We start from the raw sequence: 22,438 nt of genomic DNA, 5'->3' as shown, positions 1-22,438 counted from the left end.
AACTTTATTTGGAGTAGGCCTACTATTTGTGTGCACATTTCTTAATATTAAGCCTAAAATGTGTTTTAATGTCATTATTGATAAAGACTGTATGATCTTGTAATTTAATTAAGTACATAAATATCTAAAATGTATTTGTAGTATTATACTTTGCATGAAATAAATGTATAACAAATAAATTTTTGGTATATTTAGGGGCTCTTTTAAGCTTTCTGTTAGAATCATTCTGAAGAATCATAAAAAATAAGGAAAGAAGTTCCTCTTCAGGAACTCGAGCTGCGTCGAAACACTTTGGGGAACGCGTTTAGCGTGAGCGACTCTGAATATCATATCTAATCTGGGCCGCCATCTTGTAGCAGAACTTCACTTGCGTTAGCATCCCATTGACTCCCATTCATTTTGGCGTCACTTTGACAGCGAATAACTTTACATCTGAGGTGTTTAAAGACTCCATTTGTCCATTATTTATTTCTAAAGATACACGACAATGTATAAAGGGCTCCATTACCTTCTTTGTTACATTATGGCCCTGTAGAAAAAGTTTTTGTAAAAATAGGCTAACGATTGCGTCATAACCACTCGACTCTCTGCCGCACAGTAGAGAAATTACCGTACAGACAGGGGGAGAAGCTTGCAGGCAATCGGGGAGACGTCAAGAGAGAAGCCCATAGATACAAGCCCTGGCGTTACATTTTAAAATACTATACAAAATAATTAATCAGAATACTTACTCCTGCTCACTCACGCCAAAGAACTCCCCGCTCAAGCTCGCCGTCTCTGCAAGATTAACGATGGCAGTTTGCACGCAACGCTACTAGAAGATTTACATCTGTCAGACAAGTTGCTGACGTCATCAAGCTTAGTTTGAGTCTGCGCGTCAGAAATGGAAGTGCTAAAAATCGCTAAAAATGGGCTTCACTTGTCTGAATTGAGTTCCAATGGGGTCGCTGTGTCCATTTCTTTTACTGTCTATGATTTCAGCAAGCGTGCATGTCATTCTGTCTTGTCAGTCTTATTTATTGTTGTTTGTCACTATTAGCTCCTCAAAGAGTAAGCTATAGTCAAAGAGCAAAGCTAAGACGAGACATCTGAAAGGCGAATCCATATGGCGTTTCAGATTGTGTGTTCATCACGAGTGGGAATACACGGTCTGTGCGCGGTCTGCCTGGGATCGAGGCACGCTGTTTAGGCTTTTGAGCCTAACTATTTTTTTTCTTTCAGGAAAAAATAAGGGGGCTGACTGTGCTTCTCGCATATCTAAGGACGGGGCGAAGACGGCTCTGCCTATCTCCACCCGTATTCCCTAGATTTAGAGTTCATTCTCGAGGTTCGGAAGCAAGCGCAGCGGTTCCTTCCCCCTCTGTGAACTCGTAGCTGCAGCTACTTATCTTCGAGGAGATTAATATTGTTTGTGTGACTAAGTTGCTCGCGTGTTGCCGAGGCAACGCGTGTATTACATCATTTTCAGTTTTGATGTTAATCTTACCAAAACCAGACTTTACTCGTCTGATTGGTTAACTGCATTAATTCTGAGGAATTAAATTCAGTAGAAATGCTGAAATAGAAAAGTAGAAATTGTCTAGAAATGCTAGCATTTTATCGTGCACTGAAGCACTTCGTTTCACAAAAAATAATACTAGCACAGCTGTATTCAGCATCGATAATAAAGCTCCAAAATTCAACTCAAAATCACAGGAATCAATTACATTTCTGTTTGTCATGTATTTTTGATCAAATAAATGCAGAAAAAAACTTCTTTCCAAAACATAAACACATCTTACAAACCCCAAACATTTAAATGGTAGTGTAAATAAAAACATATATAAAATAAAAACATTTTATTTAATGAAAGCCTCTATTAAATTAATAGCACTAGAGAACAGAATACACATTATAATGGTTTTTACTGCCATTTTGGAAAGTTTTTCATGAAAATGACACCCTAACTAAACAGTGGACAATCTGACATGAAGCCAAATAGTGAGGTCATAACTGCCCATTCTGTTAACGAACCTCATAAGATAATAAGACACAGCTGATCAGCAGGAAATAAACATGGAAACACAAACATCTAATCAGCCACCAGCCTCCATTCCAATTGAGAAAGCGAGTTGATTATTTAGATTATGTTGGGGGGCCTGAATAAATTCAGAAAGCCACCCACAAAGAGGGCCTCTATCAGACCAGCTCCTCAAACAAGCAGAAGCCATGGAGATATGAGATGCCTCACAACAATGGAAGTGTGGCTGATAAATATAGGAACTTCATGAGCGTATTTGCTTACAAGGCCCCTGGCCAGCACCAGCGCACAGAAAATACTCTCTGACCACACACAGGTTCACCAAATCACTGTTTGTTTAATTTTCGTACGTTACAGGACTAATCTTTGCGTTATCTCCTATTTTTAAACATCACTAATGAATTTTCTCAAAAAGGGAGTCAAAGCGTGAATGTGGAATAAAGCTCTCTCTCTTAGATGGGCTGCAGGACTGAGGAGTACAGTGCTCAGAGCTGGGTTTGTTTTGGGTTTGTGTGGTGAAGTTTGAGGGGGGGTTTGGCCCTCGGCAGAGACGGATGACTATTCTGTGTGTAAGAAGTGTGTGTGGAGGGTGCTGGGCAATTTAAGACAGCGTTTAGCATGCAGAGCCAGAAGGTAAATCAAACTGAGTGCACACATACATGAGCTGAGAGAGAGATAAACAACCAAAAAGAGAGAGAAAAAAGAAGTAGCAAAGACATTTTTGTAAAGAATGAAGGGAATCTTGTAAATAAGGAATGAAATCCAAGACTAAAAAATTAATTGCAATATTTATACTTAGAAAATAGGTTATTGTTTTTCATGTAAAATGCTCAAATAATACTGGGATTGACAGGTTCTTTCTTTGAGAATTTGTCTATACTCTTAAAAATAAATGTCATTTATTGGCATCTAGGACCTTTATCTATAGAACATTTTCTTTGATCAGAATGTTCTTTATCGTGAAAAACGGTTGTTTAGATTATTAAAAATATTATATGTGTTAAAAAAAAATTATATAAGGAACTGTTCACTGATAGGTTAATTTGGGAACCTAAAATGGTTCTTCTGGGGTATCAATGTGAAACCCCCCTTTGTGTTTAAAAGTGAATGATCTCCAAAATGAGAACTTAAAAAAAGAAAGATAGAGTCTAGATGAAAAAAAAAACAGAGTGACTGAAAGATTAAAATTAGTCTGAATGAGACCCGCACCCGGCCCCTTTCATTTGTCATTGGACCCAAATCAGGCTTTTGTTTGGGACTCTGTAAAGTAGTGTCAATCATTCTGCTGGTTTTTTATTAGAGAGGAGAATTTTTTATGAATTTACTCTTCTTAAATTAAAAGGACCTCCTGCTCTAAGTACTGAAAAAAGGCAATACAGACTGAAGTTAGACATCACAATGCCACTCGTACACTGGAGCCACATCAAAGTGCCCAAGACATCCAATCAGATTTATGTTGAAGGCACTATGTGATGAATATGGTGTAGCCCTCACACAAAAGTGCTTTTGTGTCACTTTAATCAGAGGCCATTCAAAATCAGCACGGGTCTGTCTGATTGGATGATGGCGAAAGGCCTTGCAGCGCATCCAAACTTCACACGCACAATAGAAAATGCTAATTTTCATGCACTCAGAACCTTAGTGCTTGGTTGACTCACATTTGGAGCACTTTGAAGGATGTCATTTGAAGCAAGAATGGGGCTGCTTTTTTCCTGCTTTAAATGGGAAAGTTAGAATTGCACAAACCTAAACCGATCTCCTTATCTTTGCTGATAAGACCCCTGTATATGCTAAAACCAAAAGAAAAAAAGTGATCAGGAAAACTGACATTGGTAGGACATTTTGGATGCCTTCCAGGACAGTTAGTTCATCACCATTAGTCTTCTGCTGACATCTATTCATAGCCTCCATAGGTTGGGACGGACACATTGGTTACACCACAAAGGTATTCAGGGGTTATAAATTGCTTTACTCTTGAACTTTTTGTTGTTGCTTAAAAATTAACTGTTCACATACTGTATCCCAAGGTTGTGTCCCATCTAGCTGCCTGTCACTTTCCTTTGTGGTTATACAGTAAATTACTCCATTAATTAAACCATGTTGACACTTCTCAAAGCCAGATCTTTTATGAAAGATTATGCAGTTGTAAATAAAATAAAGACTACTGGTATATTTTAAGAAACAACTATTTCAGATTTCTGGTATGAAATTTCACATTTTGTTCTTTTTTTTTTACTGTGAAATTTACTAGCAATGTCTAAGTAAAAATTTTAATTTTTTATTTCAAGTGTGTTTGTAGTGGTTATTTTAAAATAAATCAGTGCTATGTATTTTATACAGTACTTAAGTTTCTACATTTGTGTAGAGTGCAATTCTGAGTCTCAATGGTCAGTTGATTTTAAACACATAACACAATTAAATGAATAAATAAAGTCTTTATTTTACATAAAATAGGGTTTCTCTTCATTAAAAAAAATTGCATATACACAGGTTTGTATAAAAACACACAAGTGCACACTTTGATACAGAAGTTATTTATCCAGTACAAAAATGTTGCCGTGTATCTAGCACAAAATATTATAATATACAGGTTGCCTGAGGGCTTCCTAGTGTAACGTTAGTATATCCCCTAACCATCGCCATATATGGGACCTGATACTATTTTTCCTCATTCGTTTAACTACAACCGATCACTTCATTATATGTACAATATGGAAGTGACGATCTGGCTCATTCAGTTGCATTTACACAATATTGCCTCAACAGGGCAAATGTTGAATGCGGGATGACAAGACACAAGTCAGCAGAACAGACATCATCATACGCCTCAAGTCCCGTGCAGATCTAACATTTGGAACCTTATGAGTGTTGCATGTGTGTGCATTGCTGGAAAATGCCCTCGGTGCTTCCAGTGCTCAGTCAATGAACTCAAGTCCTTTATGAGCACCAGCAGGCATCGTATCACCGACCTGGACCGGTCCTGAGCCGTCCCTTCAGCACCAATCTTTAGTAGAGAGTGAAGCACCTGTAATAGAATCAAACAGCTATGAGTCACAGGCATATAAAAAATGACTGCAATTCAGTCCATTCAGAATAAAAAGAGGATTCTGACCCCTTTGAGGTTAATGTTAGGTTGTTATAATTAAGTGTTGGAGAGAAAATAGCTTTTTAAACTGGGGGCCACTTAGTTAAGGGCCCCTGGGTCTGCAAAAGTGGAAAACGTTTCAAAACTGCCCCTACCTGATTCATATCTGTCGAACCATGTGGTGAAGTCCAGCAGCTCTTGCTCCTCAGAGCTGAGATGCTCGTAGCTGCCCTCGTCAGAGGAATAAGCCGAACGAGGAGACTCCGAGCCCGCCGAGTACGCGTTGGAGACAGACGGAGACGGGACACCGCACTGTAACACGGCAGACACGGCGTCGTGCTCATCCAGCAGCTGCTGAAGCGCTCGGATGTACTCCACCGCCGAGCGCAGAGTCTCCACTTTGCTCATCTTCTTGTTCGCCGCTCCGTTGGGCACGTGCTGGCGAAGCGTCTGGAAGCCCATGTTCACCTGCTTGACGCGGTTTCTTTCGCGCTCGTTGCGTCTGGCCACCGCCATGGGCTGCTGCTGAGGGATGCTATAGCCGAGTCCGTTGAAGGTCAGTCTCCTCTTGCACCTGAGAAGCTCTGGGCTGCTCGAGCGCTGTCTCTTCAGCACTTTGCATTCCCTGTCCTGCTGGGTCTCCGAAAAATGCTGGTAAAACACATCTTGAGTCATTTGCGTCGTAGCGATGACAGCTGCCTCCATGTCGCGGGAAATAAATAGATGCTGAGTTTGCGAGTAATTCGCCGCTCTCGTGCCTTTCGCGTGGCTCGCAAGAAGCGATTCACCTGTTCGGCGATTGATTTGAGGGTAAAGCAACTTGCTGTCCCTTTTCTACACGTGCGCCTCACCTCCACCCCCTTTTGGGCCGCACGCTCCCAAAGGAAGACCCGCCCCCTGCATGAATCCCCTGCTCGGGCTTCGCGCGCCGGGCGCGTGGCTTTGACAAACTCAAAGGAACTATTCTGTGCTCTCACTGCGCCACGCGTATGAGGTGCTGCTGTCTCTGTGGAATCATCCTCACCCGGCGCACGCGTATGTTCTGCGTTATGGAACGTAAAACTTAAAGTGTTGACCATTGATATCAAAGAAACGATGGCGTGACGTCCATTTTTTAGACGTTCGGGTTACTATAACTCACCTGTTGTCAGTCTGTCAGTCTGCGGGTTGCTTTGGATAACCAAAACAGCAAAATCACAAAACAAGACTGACATACTAAAGTGACAAAAACCTTGTTTCAAAGGTTTTTTTTCTTTCTTTCTTTCTGAATATAAAAGAAGAATTTCAGTATACTACAGCCTACTGTGAATATTGATTTTGCCATCTGATACCATGATTGTTACGGCCACAGTTTTGTTAGGTTAGGTATTAGGCAAACAAATAAATTAATATTTTGAATGCATACAGTATGTAACTTTCATCCTCTATAATGCATATATGGATTGTAAAAAAAAAAACCTTTTAAGACGGAATTTTAGATTGTGTTAATCAGGATTTTCGTATATAATCATGTTTAAATGTCATGGCTATATGTCTCCACAAGAATATCAAAACCTGTGTGGATCATTCGATTTAATGTTATCTTAATAAAAACTTAAGAATGCAGAATGGTTTGTCTGAGGGTTCTGTTTAGAGATAGAAATCATTAGCATCAATGGAAGTCATTGGAGAGTCTCTACTATGTATTTGTGTGTGTGCGCCTAACCTAAGACTGCTGCAAGCAACAAGATCATCATTGAGACTTTTAAAAACTTTTTAAAAGGTTTGTGAGTAAAAAAAATACAACACAATAAAATAGCTGGTAACCCTTTATTTTGATGGTCCATTTTAGACATCTGGGTGACTTTAAGTACATGTCAACAAGTCAAGAGTAGTTAGTCAACGGTCTACTTAATATCTGCTATTTATATTTTTTATATTTAATATCTGTGATTTTTAGACATTCTACTGACTAAACTAGGTAACTTTGCATCTCAACTTATCCATAACCTTACAGTCTACTTATACTTAAAGTTAGATGATGTGTATTTGCGAAGTTACTTATAGTCAGTATAATATGTAAAGAGAACCATAAAAATAAAGTAAGTAATTAAATAATTTACACTTTAAACTTTATATTTGATATGCTTTGTTAGAATATTTATATGTTGAGGTAAACACGTAGGCCTACTTTTTACTTTTTAGCTAATTCAAAGCATAAAGGCAGACAGAAAGAGACTTTGGTAAACCCAATGATACTTTTGTATCTGTATAACTTTATTGAACAATTCATTACATGTTCAAGCCTGGACTCCACAGCAGCAATATTTTACTCTCCACAAACAGTCCTCAAAAACAAAAAACCAAAAAAAAAACCTTGGAACATAAATGTATAACGATCACCCCCTAGCGGTGACAATATGTTTCTACAAGACAACATATCCACCACACAAAACTTGTCTATGTTCCCTAAAATAATCTTGGATCCCTTCATTTCAGTCAAGAAATATACATTAATTATAGTAAGTATTATATAGGCTAGTTTTGGAACTATTACAATTTATGTAATGTGCTGGAAACATTACAATGCTATTGTCTGTGCAAGTTGGTATTTTAATTAATTACAGTACGTAAATATTCAAGTTGTGTTTCACAATGTTTAAGGAATGACACTAGTCTTCAACAGTCATTCACATCAACTCAAGTGCTATTGTTTGTTCCATATGCCCTGTCTTTAGGTCGAAGCATCAGGAGCTGAAAAAAATAAATAAATAAATATAATATATATATATAATTATATTATAAAGAATTATAAAGGGCATAAGACTAAATGCATGTTTTATTTCTCTGTAAATAAATGCATTTACTTCTAGGGAACAGCAACTCCGTCCTTCGTTGGTGTCCATTAGGGCAAGTATGTTTTTCCTCAAGTCCTCTATAAGATAAAACAAAGTAAATCTGATTTAATTTCAATACATTTAAAACAAGTCAAACATACATTAATAAAATGAATAGGTAATGCTCTAATGAGAACACACAAAAAGAGGGCATAACACATGGAAACTTACATATTAAACTTGCTTGTCCCTGAATCTTCTAACCATTCTTGCCAGTCATTCCATTCAAAGTATTCGTCACAGTCACTGGATTTACAGGGAGTGTGGACAGTCAGGCACAACCCTTGCCACTGTTCTGTCAGTTTGTTCAGCCGTATCATAATCTTCCTTATCACTTCCCATGCTTTCTGGATGTCTTCTGAAGTTTCCACTACAAGTAGGAAAATTATTATCGCAACATATAATCATTGCCATTAAAAGTGGTTTTTACTAGGGGTGGAACGGTTCAACTTTCTCACGGTTCGGTTTGTTTCACAGTTTTAGTGTCACGGTTTTGGTACAGTATGGTATGTGTTATGTTTATGGAAAAACTATACTTTCAAATAAAAACAAATAATAAGAATATTCTATCTAACTACAAGCAACAGCACAAACAAATACAATAGAGCAAAGATACAAATAAAATAAACTGATTTTCAGGTCTTCTTTGTTTTTTAGATAGGTCTAGCATTAGTTTTTAGTTACAGAAACCAAATGTAAAACAGCATTGCATATTGTACTGTATAAATGAAAAATTATTATTTATTAAAGCTACAAAAGCTTTTCAATCAAGAGCAGTGAGTGATTTCTTTGTTGTTGCTGTTCAATTAAAATTAAGACTGTCACTTTAAGAGAATGCACTGATCCAGTAGGCCTACGTTTCACCGGCTATGTCTGCTGTAGGATACATACCAAGACGGACATTTTGACAATTTTTGCGTGAATTTGTCCATTTAAGGACAATACATTAGCGAGAGCTTAATATTTGCTCGCGTTCTGAGATGCTTCGGATGAGCGCACGCACAAATCTTCTTACTACGTGGGCGAGCTTGCATCCTTTGGCTCTCAAATGTTTAAACTGTCAAAGCTTAAATGAGTTTAGATTAAACTCAGATATCATGTGTTGTTCATGTCTCACCTGAACAGCCGGGTGATGATGGAATAAATTACTGCTCATATTCCAACATGCGGCATTCGCATTGAACAAGAATGAATGGTTTGTCCAGCTTTTTTTTTTTTTTATCGCTGTTGTTGTAATGTCTGGGAAGCCAAAATGCGCATTCATCAGCATAAACATATATTAGCTGAATCCTGTTTGATTTTCGTGTTATGTATAGCAGACCATATTCAAGATGTTTTGTCAGATTTAATTTGAACCGCGGCCCCAGTGCATGTCGAGCCATGTGTGAAGAACCGAATGGTAAAAAAATGTTTCTGCAAACTGTCCCACCCCTAGTTTTTACTGTACATTTCTGCCATGTGGACAATGGACATCACCTTGACATAGTCACCACTCACAAGCTACTAATAGACATAATGTAGAAATGTCTCAGGTTACTTATGTAACCATAGAATAGAGAACCAGACACTGCATCCTCTAGGTGTCGGTATGGGAAAACGTCTCTTCGTGACCCGTGTCTGAAGCATACATACAAAAACCCCAACAACATGTTGGCCAGCGACAGCTCATGATGCCACTACCAGTACGACTATAGTATAAATAGGCGCCGGAAGAACACGTCATCCACTTCTTTGTCTGAAGCTTGCTTCTGAAGCATGGCAAGAAACCTAGAGGATGCAGTGTCTTGTTCCCTACTCAGGGAACCATGGTTAAATTCAAGGGAACTTCAAACTGGGTCACTATAGGGAACTGTATACTCACGCCACCATGCAGAGGGGAGTGCATGCCAGAACCAAGGTGAGCACTACCAAAATCTACCATCAGTCAAGCTCTCTAACCATAAGGCCAAGAACGCAAAGTACTAGCATGCAAACTTACCACAGTGTGGATTTTAGAAAGTGCACTAAGACTTCATGTGCACACTTACCATAACATGAATAAAAACAATTCTAGGGGGCCCTCGTTGTCCTCTGAAAGAGAAGCCCGTAGATGGAAATGGAAATGCACAAACAATACGTTGAGAAGTCATTAACTCGATCTATGGTAAAATGATAAAGGGGAGCGCTGCTAATACTACCACGAGAATAGTCACGGAGTAAGGAATCCAACTCCTCAGAAGGAGAGAGAACTTGAGTGCTCAAAAGGAAGCACCATGCTCACAATAAGCGATGCTTCAAAAGTGTGTCAACAGAGACACAATGGTTGAGTTGAGCCCAAGGTACTGAGTCTAACCAACTCAGAAAAAGGTAACGAGGCTACTAACGCTTAACCCTTACTATACAGGATTTCAGAAAAGTATTCAGAGTCTAGCGTGCACATTTACCACTATGTGCAGGGGTGCACATAATTTTTTCAGCCTGGTTCTCATAAGAGAACCTGGAGATTTGGTTTGTTCCTCACACTGCATATAGCATGACCCATTAAATGCAACTATAAAAAAATGAATTAATAATATTTATAATATTATTACACTTTATTTATTTAGTTTTTTAAAAATTAAATAATAGTAAATAAACTAAATAATAGTGTGTGATAATATTATTAAAAATAAAAAGCAGTCCAAGTATTAAATACAAATGCATTTATTTTAAAGTAAATAAACTTAAAAATAAAATGCTAATATTTACTACTACTTTGTTTGTTTGCCTCTTTAAGAAGAATCACTTTATGTATTCCCCAATTTTAAGTCGCTTTGGAAAAACAAACAGGTAGAAAATCATATACAAACTTAAAATCAGCAGGCTTTTATTTTGGCATGTTGCTGGTAAGTAAGTATACGCGCTTCCGGATTTAGCGCTGCTGATTAAAGAGCGTCCGTGGATGAATGTCACAGTTTTGTATTGTGCTTTGGAACGGTAGGGCATAGCTTAGATTTATGCTATCAGGTTGAAAATAAAACTTATATAGTACAGTTTGTGATCTAAAATGGTAATTGTGCATTAACAGCTGTCAACCATGTAGGTACACAAATGCGCTGTCAGAACATATTTATATTACGCATTTTTTAATTTGGTCGCGAATGTGGACCTGCGGACCACTTATGTGCACCCCTGACTATGTGGATTTTAGAAAGTGTGAATGGTGCTCAGAGTGCACACTTACCCCCATGTGGATTTCAGAAAGTGCACAAAACTTAGTATGTGCACTTACCAAGCATGGATTTAAGAGCTTCTCAAGCATCTGTTCACAGATGCCCGGAAGTACTGAGCCAAACAGAAGAGGCAAGGTCAAATACAACCCTCTGAGGCAAGGGGAGCACTGCCTGAGACAGCATTACACAAGAAGGTTCTTGCAAATGCCACCTATAATTCCCGCTCAATGCCTCAGCAAGAGTGGATATCCTGGTGATCAGGAAGCCCCTCAGGGAAACCTAGATACGGTGTACCAGATAGGGCAGCCTGAAAGCATAATCCCAGTCTGGACATACAGGAATTTTTGCAGTGCCATGCAGGGGGCCTGATGATCATAAAGGCTCCCGCAGAAGCCTGTGATCTGGCCACATGACCCAGGAAGCATGAAGCCAGAACCAGGGCTCTCATACCGGCTGGATAAAACATCAACGAGTGATTTTATATACATATACAGTACAGACCAAAAGTTTGGACCCACCTTCTCATTCAAAGAGTTTTCTTTATTTTCATGACTATGAAAATTGTAGATTCACACTGAAGGCCTCTAAAAAAAAGTGTGAAACAACTGAAAATATGTCATATTCTAGGTTCTTCAAAGTAGCCTCCTTTTGCTTTGATTACTGCTTTGCACACTCTTGGCATTCTCTTGATGAGCTTCAAGAGGTAGTCACCTGAATTGGTCTTCCAACAGTCTTGAAAGGAGTTCCCCGAGAGATGCTAAGCACTTGTTGGCCCTTTTGCCTTCTGTCTGCGGTCCAGCTCACCCCTAAACCATCTCGAATTGGTTCAGGTCCGGTGACTGTGGAGGCCAGGTCATCTGGCGCAGCACCCCATCACTCTCCTTCTTGGTCAAATAGCCCTTGATGCCTTCAGTGTGACTCTACAATTTTCATAGTCATGAAAATAAAGAAAACTCTTTGAATGAGAAGGTGTGTCCAAACTTTTGGTCTGTACTATACATATATATATAAATTGGATCATACTCCTCCACCATGGTTCCCACGCAGGAGCCCCATTCAAGAACCGACCTAAAGAAATCTAACTTCAGTCAGTTGGAGAGATTGTGTTTACAGGGGAATTAGGAAAGGAAAGAGGGAAATGAGCAGATACCCTAGTATCACCCTAATCTTGACGAAAAGCGCCAACGCCTAATCTGGAAGGCGAAAATAGTCAATGAAGACGAAGAAGAGGATGAAGTGTTCTGCCGGCTCCTATTTATACTATAATCATACTTGTAGTGACGTCATGAGCTGTCGCCGGTCAACATGTTGTTGGTGTTTTTATATGTATGTTTTTGTATCACCAAAAAGGCCTTTCCCCATAGCGACCCCTAGAGGATGCAATTCGAAGTTCCCTTGAAAGGGAACTATAATTTTCTGTGACGAGATTTCTGTTAATCTGCTTTGCAATAATTTGTATTGTAAAAACCGCTATACATATAAATGTGAACTGGATTTACCTGAATGTAGAAGACAAAAAAAATAATCCCCTACTGCCAACAATATGTGCAAGATATCAAAAAACTAAGAAATATATTTAATGTATGTACTTTAGAGGCTACAATTGTAAATCATTGGTATACAAAATGCAATCAAACAGGGGACTTACGCTCATTCTCTTTGCAGCGGATCTCGATAAACTGGTCCTCCTCACGGCGTTCTCTGAGTAGAAACCGTCTGTCACCACAGCACAGCATACACTGGTCTTTTCCGATCCAGTATGGAGAGTATAAGGAGCATGCCCTGATGGCAAGCCTGTAAAGCAAGAATCAGTTTTACATGTCTTTACTAGTTATCCCAGTGTCAATACTAGTTACAGTCAAATCAGTTTAAATTAACTTTTTGATCATCGGGGTATCTGGGTTGATGACACCGCAAAACACGACAGATAATAGAGTGAATAAACCAGGAAGGTTCTTTAATGACCTGTATTTCTTTATTCAAGACAAGCTCAAGCATTCACCTGTGAAAGAAACCATGTGGTATCTCAGGTAGGAAGTAAACATGGATATTTAGGTCCTCTGGATTGTCTGATTCCCACTTTTGCTCTACCTGTTTGTTGTCTGGAAGATAACTTGGGAACAGACAAGCATCTGGCTCATACACAATCGGATTTGAGGCCACCCATTTTGTCTTCGGACAGAATTCGTTGGCTTTTGGATTGAGAGGACTGTTATGTTTGGTCGACAAGCATACATCAAAGTGTTTTAGTAGTGAAAGGAGACTTCCTTCCTTCTTATTGGACCCAACCACCTCCTCAATTAGATCTTCATCAGTAATGCGATATGTATTCTGGAGCTCAGTACGCACTAGGATCCTGATAGCCACATTGTTTAAGGATGCTCTGTATTTATAGTCGCTGATCCATCTTTTCTTTTGTACTGTAAGCGCATTTTCTGATTTCAGCTGTGCAGAGGAAATCTTGTTCAGTTCCAGCACTAGGTCATGCCTCACAATAGCCTGTGACAGAATTAAAAGAAAAGAACTGATGAAGGATTTTATACACTAATTATTTTATGGCTATTCAAATACATTAATTGGTTGTGTTTTAAATGTTTGATGCACAAAACCTTAAACAATGAGATGAGGAATGGTGGTTCTACAAACAAAGAACCAGTCAATTCTGGGATTTCCTTGTACCACATAATGACTCCAATTCGGTGGAGATACTGAAGAATTAACTTAAGTTTCTCATCGTCCAGTGTACTATGTCTTTTCTTCAGATCATACAAGAGTGTGGTCTGACTCACAATTCCTGACAGTATGTGCAAATTTCAGAATCAGGAAACTTATTTAAGAACAAACACACCAAAAATTGTAATCAAGAAAAACAAAACAAACAAACAAACAAAAAAAAACCACTGACCATGCTCAGCAATGTCACCGTTTTTCAGAAGTTCTCTGATATCCTTCTCCACCTCATAGTAGCTTCTAGGTAATGTCTGTTCTATGCTGGGGAATGTATCTGTGTTTAAAACCACACTTTTGATATGATCACCTAGCTTGACAATGTCCTCCTTTTTCGTGCAATCTATAGGTACAAGGTCAAGTACCTGAAAATAAAAGGAGACAAATAAAACTGTGGCAGTACATTTTATTCAATTCTATTAGATTATAAAACAACAATTACAAAGCCAAATTACCTTTAGTTTGTACTCAATCAGTCTTTCAATCTGATTTATCTGGTCATAGTACAAAGATGAATCCTCCTTATCCTGGAAGTTCTTCTTGTGCTGCTCTAAATTAGCTATATGTGTTTTAACCATTTCATTCACCTGGTCTCTGATGTGTTTTTTCTTTTCTTTCACATCATTCTCATCTGTGCATTGGTCAACATGAGTGCCCACAAGCAGAACTACTGAGTCTGGTATCCTAACCTGAAGATTTTTGATCCAGAATCCCACATTCTCCTTGAAACTCTGGGCATCCATGTTGTAACTGAAAGAAAAAGAAAAAGAATGCATTGCTATTTGGTTGCTGGGGTGTAATCCCAACTACCACAATAGTGAAAAAAAGTCCCCTAAATCTTTATAATATTCTGGTTTTGCCCGTTTTATAGTCACAATGCAAAAATTACAGCTAAATAACTGTTTAGTAATAGTGATGTTTGCTAATAAAAGAAAACATTCTCAACGAGTTGTATATGTTTAGTGGTCAGAGTATATTACATTTTAACATCTATCACAAACAAAAAAAACAAAGGCTTTACCTGGAAAGGTTGATGGCAAGTATGACAAAGGCTTGAGCTGTTATAAACACATGATGGGTGATGTAGTATTCCTCTTGTCCAGCAAAGTCCCAAAAGATAAAACGAATACCCTCAATATCGACTTCACTGATTTCGATCCCTACCGTACGATTATCCTTGTCCACTGGTACAGAGCAACCCTGCTTCAGACTACAGCACAGAGTGGATTTCCCTGCCATGGAGTTCCCCAGAAACATAGTCTTCACAGTTTTCTGATTTGGGGCGTTCGCCTCAAGCATCGCAAAGTAGTTCTGGATATCTTTCAATCCCCCTGCACACACCTCCTGAGGGGGCTTTCTAAGAGGGTTACCATTAGCTTTGAACAGAGTTAAGCTACTGTTTTGAAAGAGTAGTTCTGGTAGGTCAGCTAACCGGTTCCTCTCGACATAAAGTTCTTTTAGGTGTGAAAGGCCCACAACAGGATCCAAATCCCTCAGGCAGTTGTTGGACAGGTTTAGGTAGATGAGATGTTGGCACCTGTTTATGTCCTGGGGTAGCTGTTCAAGTCGATTGGTGCTCAACTTTAGAAATCGAAGTTTCTCCAAGGATGGAAAAACATTTTCTGGAATGGTTTTGATAGTGTTCTGATGGATATAAAGTTTCTCCAACTGGTGTAACCCTCTAATGTCCACAGGGAAATCAGTGAACTCATTCCTGCACAGGATGAGCTCCGTCAGGTTTTTCAGCTGATTGATACCAGTGATCTGTTTGAGTCTGTTTTTCTGTAGATCTACCTTGACTGCATCTCCACCCCTCTGAAGTAGCTCATAGGGAAGGGCTCTGAGTTTCTTTCCAGCAAAGTTTTCTTCTTTTTTGCCATTTTGATTTCCTATGGTAATATTATTGTTAATGTAATAATAATAAAATCATTTTAATTTAAACTTTAAAACAAACATACTCCTAACGTCTTATTCTTAACATTTTCATAAATGACTCGGAGTAAAGCATAGCCTACATATTTCACCATAAATTATAAATTAATGTGTTCTGTCTAGGCAGCAAAACTAATTATATATCTGTGTCAGTTAGTTAGGATTAGCAATTATATCCAGCAAATCCTCGGGAGTGACCCCTACCTAATTATAATATACTGTGTTTACATTTCTTACATTCAAACAAATTTGTAGCATTTCTTACAGATCAAGATGAAAAAAAGTGAAACATACCATTTAAAAGGGGCATGTTGATGAGAGGCTAAAGAAACTCTTTCGCTCGTCTATGTGTCAGATCTACTTCCTTATGTCTCATAGAGCAAAGTAGGGACGGACTTTTAACAGAGCAGTACAAATGATTTTTACTTTCATTTTCTGGAAAACGTAACAGTATCTAGTTCAGTTTCTATCAGGTGGTTTACAGTCATCTTAAGACGAAGCGGCACTGCCATCATCTGGATAAAATGTGAAACAATGTACATACGAAAGAGAGGTTAGCTTTGAAATAAAACTCTTACCTAGAAAGTATATTTCAAGGAAAAATTACATTTCTATTATTTAGGTTTTGAAATATCTCAGCACCAATTTTTTATTTTGGAAGAATGGTGTCATTACACACATGGGGAGGGCGAAGTGTAAAGTTGGGGGCAGTCGTGGCCTAATGGTTAGTGTCAGACTTGTGTTCCATCCAAAGGTTGTGGGTCTGAGTCTCGTTACAGGCATTACAGGGATTGTAGGTGGAGAGAGTGAATGTACAGCGCCAGTCCACCCTCAATAGCATGTTACATGACTGAGATAGAACCCACTGTCAAGGCACTGGACTCCCAATTGCTCCCCATGGTGCCACAGCAAAAATAGTTGCCCACTGCTCTTGGTGTGTGTGCACTTGGATGGGTGAAATGCAGAGCACATCCTCTACTTCCTTCCTTTCCACCAATTTAATCAGCAAAGGGCCAAAGAGTTTTTTTTAATTATTATTATTCAGTTATGTCAGTTTACAGTGGTCACTTTTAAAATGTACAGAAAAAATGGGTTTGTCAAGTATAAATCCAAAGAGCTGCAAAATGGAAAACACAGTGGATGAAAGACTTTGATAAACACTTTGGTGAAAACACCATGCACCACCATAAACGTTAACACAAGACATGTAACTCAGGAAACAGAGGGCTTATATACACAGGAAGTGTAAATTAATAGAATAATGAACAGGTGTGCAACTAAATTAGAAACCACAAACTATTGGCGCGAGAAATAAGAACAAAGGAAACAGGTAGAAAAACAAGGAACACTAGAAGTAAAACACAACGTATTCGTACGTTAGCAAAGAGAAGAATATTTTTAGAAATGTTGCTGCAAAATGCTCTCATTATGAATGCTTAGCTGCTGGGGCAGGGCTAGGAGGTTGTTACACTTATGAAAATATCCTGGCTACGCCCCTTCTTAGATTTTATTTGACACGTAACAAATTAAGATAGTCACTAGCTATATATAGACACAACACTATTATCATACTAAACAAGGCGTGAAGCAAGAGCATTTATGACATGCTTTTGATTGGCTGTACCTATTACCATAGGAAAAGTTTATTGCTCAGTGGTTGCTCTTACTAAGCTCAGGAGATTTAGATGAGATTCTCATAGATCTCTCATTTTAGTCTCAACAGCATTACAAAATTACTTAGGAGAAATAGAAGTAGACACAAATGAGAAATTTTTGAGGAGAAAAAATAGTCAAAAATGAGAATGTGGTGAAAGAAGCATAGAATATATCTTCATTGTCTTGCTGCAATCTCTATCAAGACTACATTATAGGTTATATTTTATTGCTCCGTGGTTGCTCTTTCTAACCCCAAGAGACTTAGTTGTGATTCTCATGTATTTCTCATTTTAGTCTCAACAGTGTCTCAGATGCTTATCCTAAAAATCCTTAGGAGAGATAAAAGTTGACACAACTAAGACAAGAAAGTTCTTAAACTGAAACCCCCCATTTAGTGCCTTTCAAGTACTTGACACTAAACAACAGAACTTTTGAGTAGACAAATGTGAGAGATCCAGTCTCCACCTAAAGAGAAAAATCTAAGCACAATCTGTGATGTTGTTGAGATTTTGTTTGAAACACAGGAGACAAATGCAGGTGCTTCTCAATGAATCAGAATGTCGTGAAAAAGTTCATTTATTTCAGTAATTCAACTCAAATTGTCAAACTCGTGTATTAAATAAATTCATTGCACACAGACTGAAGTAGTTAAAGTCTTTGGTTCTTCTTCTTGGTTCACATTTAACAAAAACCCACCAATTCACTCAACAACAAATTAGAATACTTCATAAGACCAATAAAAAAAATAATATTTAGTGAACTATTGGCCTTCTGGAAAGTTTGTTCATTTACTGTACATGTACTCAGTACTTGGCAGGGGCTCCCTTTGCTTTAATTTCTGCCTTAATTCGGCGAGGCATGGAGGTGATCAGTATGTGGCACTGCTGAGGTGGTCTGGAAGCCCAGGTTTCTTTGACAGTTGCCTTCAGCTCATCTGCATTTTTTGGTCTCTTGTTTCTCATTTTCGTCTTGACAATACCCCATAGATTTTCTATGGGGTTCAGGTCTGGTGAGTTTTCTGGCCAGTCAAGTACACCAACACCATGGTCATTTAACCAACTTTTGGTGCTTTTGGCAGTGTGGGCAGGGACCAAATCCTGCTGGAAAATGAAATCAGCATCTTCAAAAAGCTGGTTAGCAGAAGGAAGCATGAAGTGCTCCAAAATGTATTGGTAAACTGGTGCAGTGACTTTTGTTTTCAAAAAAACACAATGGACCAACACCAGCAGATGATATGGCACCCCGAATCATCACAGACTGTGGAAACTGGACCTCTGGACTTCAAGAAACTTGGGCTATGATCTTCTCCACCCTTCCTGCAGACTCTAGGACCTTGGTTTCCAAATGAAATACAAAACTTGCTCTCATTTGAAAAGAGGACTTTGGACCACTGGGCATCAGTCCAGTTCTTCTTCTCCTTAGCCAAGGTTAGTTGCCTCAGGAGTGGCTTAAGAGAAATACGACAACTGTATCCAAATTCCTTGACATGTCTGTGTGTGGTGGCTCTTGATGCCTTGACTCCAGCCTCAGTCCATTCCTTGTGAAGTTCACTCAAATTCCTGAATCGATTTCGCTTGACAATCCTCATAAGGCTGCAGTTCTCTTGGTTCGTTGTGCATCTTTTTTTTCTCCACACTTTATCCTTCCACTCAACTTTCTGTTAACATCCTTGGATACAGCACTCTGTGAACAGCCAGCTTCTTTGGCAATGAATGTTTGAGGCTCCTTGTGAAGGGTGTCAATTATTGTCTTCTGGACAACTTTAGATCAGCAGTCTTCCCCATGATTGTGTAGCCTAGTGAACCAAACTGAGAGACCATTTTGAAGGCTCAGGAAACCTTTGCAGGTGTTTTGAATTGATTAGCTGATTGGCATGTCACCATATTCTAATTGGTTGAGACCATAGTGAGATTGTTTTTGTCTCAAGAGACAAGTTTGAGATTCAAGTGACGCAATCAAAAATCTCCACTCAATCTTAAATTAACCTAATTTCTGGAGGTTACTCTACTTTAGGAGAAATATTTGAGAAGTTAAAGAGATCTCACTTTTGATTTCTCTTTCCTATGGGTAACCCTTAAGACTATGGTACCAATTTTAACACTTCCTTTTAAGGGGATGTTAAACGTTCAGTGTCCTGAACGATGGCAGGAAACACTTGAACATCTAACATCTTGCTGGAAACCACCGCCCCCCGAAGCACAAGAAGTGGCAGGGATGGAGGGGTTTTGTGAGGGTAACGGGAAGGGGCGAACGCTTCCTTGTGCACCTAGAGCCACTAGCTCAGTGCCCTGAATCGGCGGACCGGCAGGGGACGACCGTACTAGCTGCTCTAGAGACCTCCGTAGAGGTAGCGAGCCTCTTAGCACCGCTAGTTTCCAGGCGGTAACTGAGAGAAGCGCTCGCTGGAGATCGCTGCGCCCTGAAACACCGGCAGGGTTGGCAGAATGGTCTCCGGAGGGCACTGAGGAGAGACGGGCACCGTGTAATACGGTGCCAATGGCCCCTCCCCTTGAGAGAAATCCATGTCTCGACAAAGCTCAGCGACGACTTCCTCGTGTGCCCAGAGCCACTAGCTCAGTGCCCTGAAGCGGCGGACCGGCAGGGGAAGACTGTACTAGCTGCTCTAGAGACCTCCATAGAGGTAGCGAGCCTCTTAGCACCGCTAGTTTCCAGGCGGTAACTGAGAGAATCGCTCGCCGGAGATTGCTGCGCCCTGAAACACAGACAGGGTTGGCAGAATGATCTCCTGAGGGCACTGAGAAAAGACGGGCACCGTGTAATGCAGTGCCGATGGCCCCTCCCCTTGAGTGTGGCGAGGGAGGAACTGATGAATGCCTCTTCAATGCTGTCAAATTAAGCCACAGATGCCTCCCCGGGCTGACTAAAGCTGACATAGATCGGCCGAAGGCACGGGCTGTTTGCTTAGTCGCACAGGGAGACAAATCTGTGGCCGAACGAAGCTCAGTGCGCCTAGAGCCACTAGTTCGGTGGCCTGAAGCGGTGGACCGGCAGGGGACGACCGTACTAGCTGCTCTAGAGACCTCCGTAGAGGTAGCGAGCTTCTTAGCACTGCCAGTTTCCAGGCGGTAACTGAGAGAAGCGCTCACTGGAGATCGCTGCGCCCTGAAACACCGGCAGGGTTGACAGACCGATCTCCTAAGGGCACTGAGGAGAGACGGGCGCTGTGTAATGCGGTGTACACCGCTCTTCCCCAGAGATTGCCTTCAACAGGTCAGCCTGGTATGCCTGTAACACTGCCATAGTGTGCAGCACAGCACCAGCATAACCTGCAGCTTGGTAATTGTGGCGAGTGGGGCGGGGCCGAGGGATGTGGGAACAAGGAGTGAGGCCGGCAATGATTGGGAAATCAGTGACACCTGCGACCCACTGCCGGTCTCGAGTCCCACGTAGGAGATGGAAGGATGTAAAACTGGAGCGACGACAGTGAAGGACGAGAGAGGACCAGGCCTGGGCTTTTAGTTGTGTTTTGGTTTTATTTTGAGCGCATCAGTCGTCCGTGAGGGGCTGGTGCGCTGTTTTGTTTATTTTGTGATTATTAAAGTTTCATTTGATTGTCCGCCGGTTCCCGCCTCCTTCTTCCGGATGAATACGAATAGCTTTTATCATTACAGTGGTGCCGAAGCCCGGGAGAAGGAGGGACGCGCTGCTGAAGATCCCTCGCCGCTGTGGTGAATCCGCGGTGCCACGGAACTGGGGAGGAGGATGCCGCCATGGACGCTCGAGGCGGTGGACTGGAGCGAGTTGCCGGGGACGGGCGAGCTCGCTGCCGACCGCCCACGATGTGGAGGGATGGCTGCCGTCCGTGAGGGAGCGGAGGAGTCGGCGCCGTTCACCAGGGGGCCGGAGCCTGCTGCCTCCGTGAAGGTATCCGGAGGAGCAGGGAACAGGGGACTCCTGCCGTGTCGTGCCGTCTGCCGAGGGCCGTCCAGTGCCACCGCCAGGCACCGCGGAGGAGATCGCCCAGCCGGTGGAGGGCCGAGCAGCAGTGCGTCTGGGAACCGGAATTTTTTTTTTTTTCTCCCCTCTCTCGTCTCTGTCGCTCCTCCTTCCATCTCCTTTTCTCTCGCCTCGTCTGTCCTACCCCCAGGTTCCCGCAGGTTCCCATGAGCGGTCCCCCCCGGAGGGAGGGGGGGGGAGTAGAGCGCAGTCTCGAGGGTACCCCCCGGCCTGCGAGGGGCGATGGGGGTATGTGGCGAGTGGGGCGGAGCCGAGGGACGTGGGAACAAGGAGTGAGGCCGGCAATGATTGGGAAATCAGTGACACCTGGGACCCACTGCCGGTCTGGAGTCCCACGTAGGAGATGGAAGGATATAAAACTGGAGCGACGACAGTGAAGGACGAGAGAGGACCAGGCCTGGGCTTTTAGTTGTGTTTTGGTTTTATTTTGCGCGCATCAGTCGTCCGTGAGGGGCTGGTGCGCTGTTTTGTTTATTTTGTGATTATTAAAGTTTTATTTGATTGTCCGCCGGTTCCCGCCTCCTTCTTCCGTTAGGAAGAACAGTAAGCTTTACCCACGATGATGTTATTTTACAAGGTTTAGTGGGGAGAGTAGGTTTCTTTACCGAGTATGTAGATTCGTGCGAGAGATATCTCGCAAGCGTCTCTTCAACCCGAGGCATCTCCGAATACCCCCGCGACTTTGCATCCACGATAGTTGAAAAAGTCAACGTTGAGGGCCCAAAGATGCGGGAAGTATATGGTTTGCTCCATGACTTCAACAGCTCATCATGAAGGTCAGAAACCTATCCTCCAGCTTACTACGTTTCGGGGTCTTACTTGTTCGCGTGGCCAGTCAAGCTGCAACCTGTCCACCATTCGAGTAACCACCTCGAGCATTTCCTTGACCGATTTCCTCTCACGAGAGGAACTCTCAGAGGCAGGCTGCTCATGGCCCGAAGACCCAAGAGATATATCATCCTCCTCATGAACC

General features: G+C 41.1%; 3 protein-coding genes across 3 annotated transcripts in view; all 3 read right to left on the bottom strand.

Moving 5' to 3' along the window:
- LOC132124032 (methylthioribulose-1-phosphate dehydratase-like) overlaps positions 1 to 22,438 on the bottom strand; it is a 310,976-nt gene that overhangs the window by 115,679 nt on the left and 172,859 nt on the right. The window lies entirely within an intron of this gene.
- Positions 4,441 to 5,980, bottom strand: ascl1b (achaete-scute family bHLH transcription factor 1b). The gene is made up of 2 exons (XM_059522985.1): positions 5,261 to 5,980; positions 4,441 to 5,045 (listed from the first exon to the last, which is right to left on the bottom strand). The coding sequence occupies exons 1-2, from the start codon at positions 5,808 to 5,810 to the stop codon at positions 5,014 to 5,016; spliced, it is 582 nt and encodes a 193-aa protein (XP_059378968.1). The 5' UTR covers positions 5,811 to 5,980; the 3' UTR covers positions 4,441 to 5,013.
- On the bottom strand, positions 7,328 to 16,254 carry si:ch211-210p4.6 (malignant fibrous histiocytoma-amplified sequence 1). The gene is made up of 10 exons (XM_059534613.1): positions 16,126 to 16,254; positions 14,921 to 15,788; positions 14,355 to 14,649; positions 14,078 to 14,264; positions 13,782 to 13,966; positions 13,175 to 13,671; positions 12,821 to 12,966; positions 8,153 to 8,351; positions 7,952 to 8,019; positions 7,328 to 7,838 (listed from the first exon to the last, which is right to left on the bottom strand). Exons 1-10 carry the CDS (start codon positions 16,139 to 16,141, stop codon positions 7,819 to 7,821), a joined length of 2,481 nt encoding a protein of 826 aa, XP_059390596.1. The 5' UTR covers positions 16,142 to 16,254; the 3' UTR covers positions 7,328 to 7,818.

The sequence above is a fragment of the Carassius carassius genome, chromosome 3, assembly GCF_963082965.1.
Source record: "Carassius carassius chromosome 3, fCarCar2.1, whole genome shotgun sequence".
In the NCBI taxonomy this organism is placed as follows: domain Eukaryota; kingdom Metazoa; phylum Chordata; class Actinopteri; order Cypriniformes; family Cyprinidae; genus Carassius; species Carassius carassius.
This window is presented reverse-complemented; position numbering and strand designations above follow the sequence as displayed.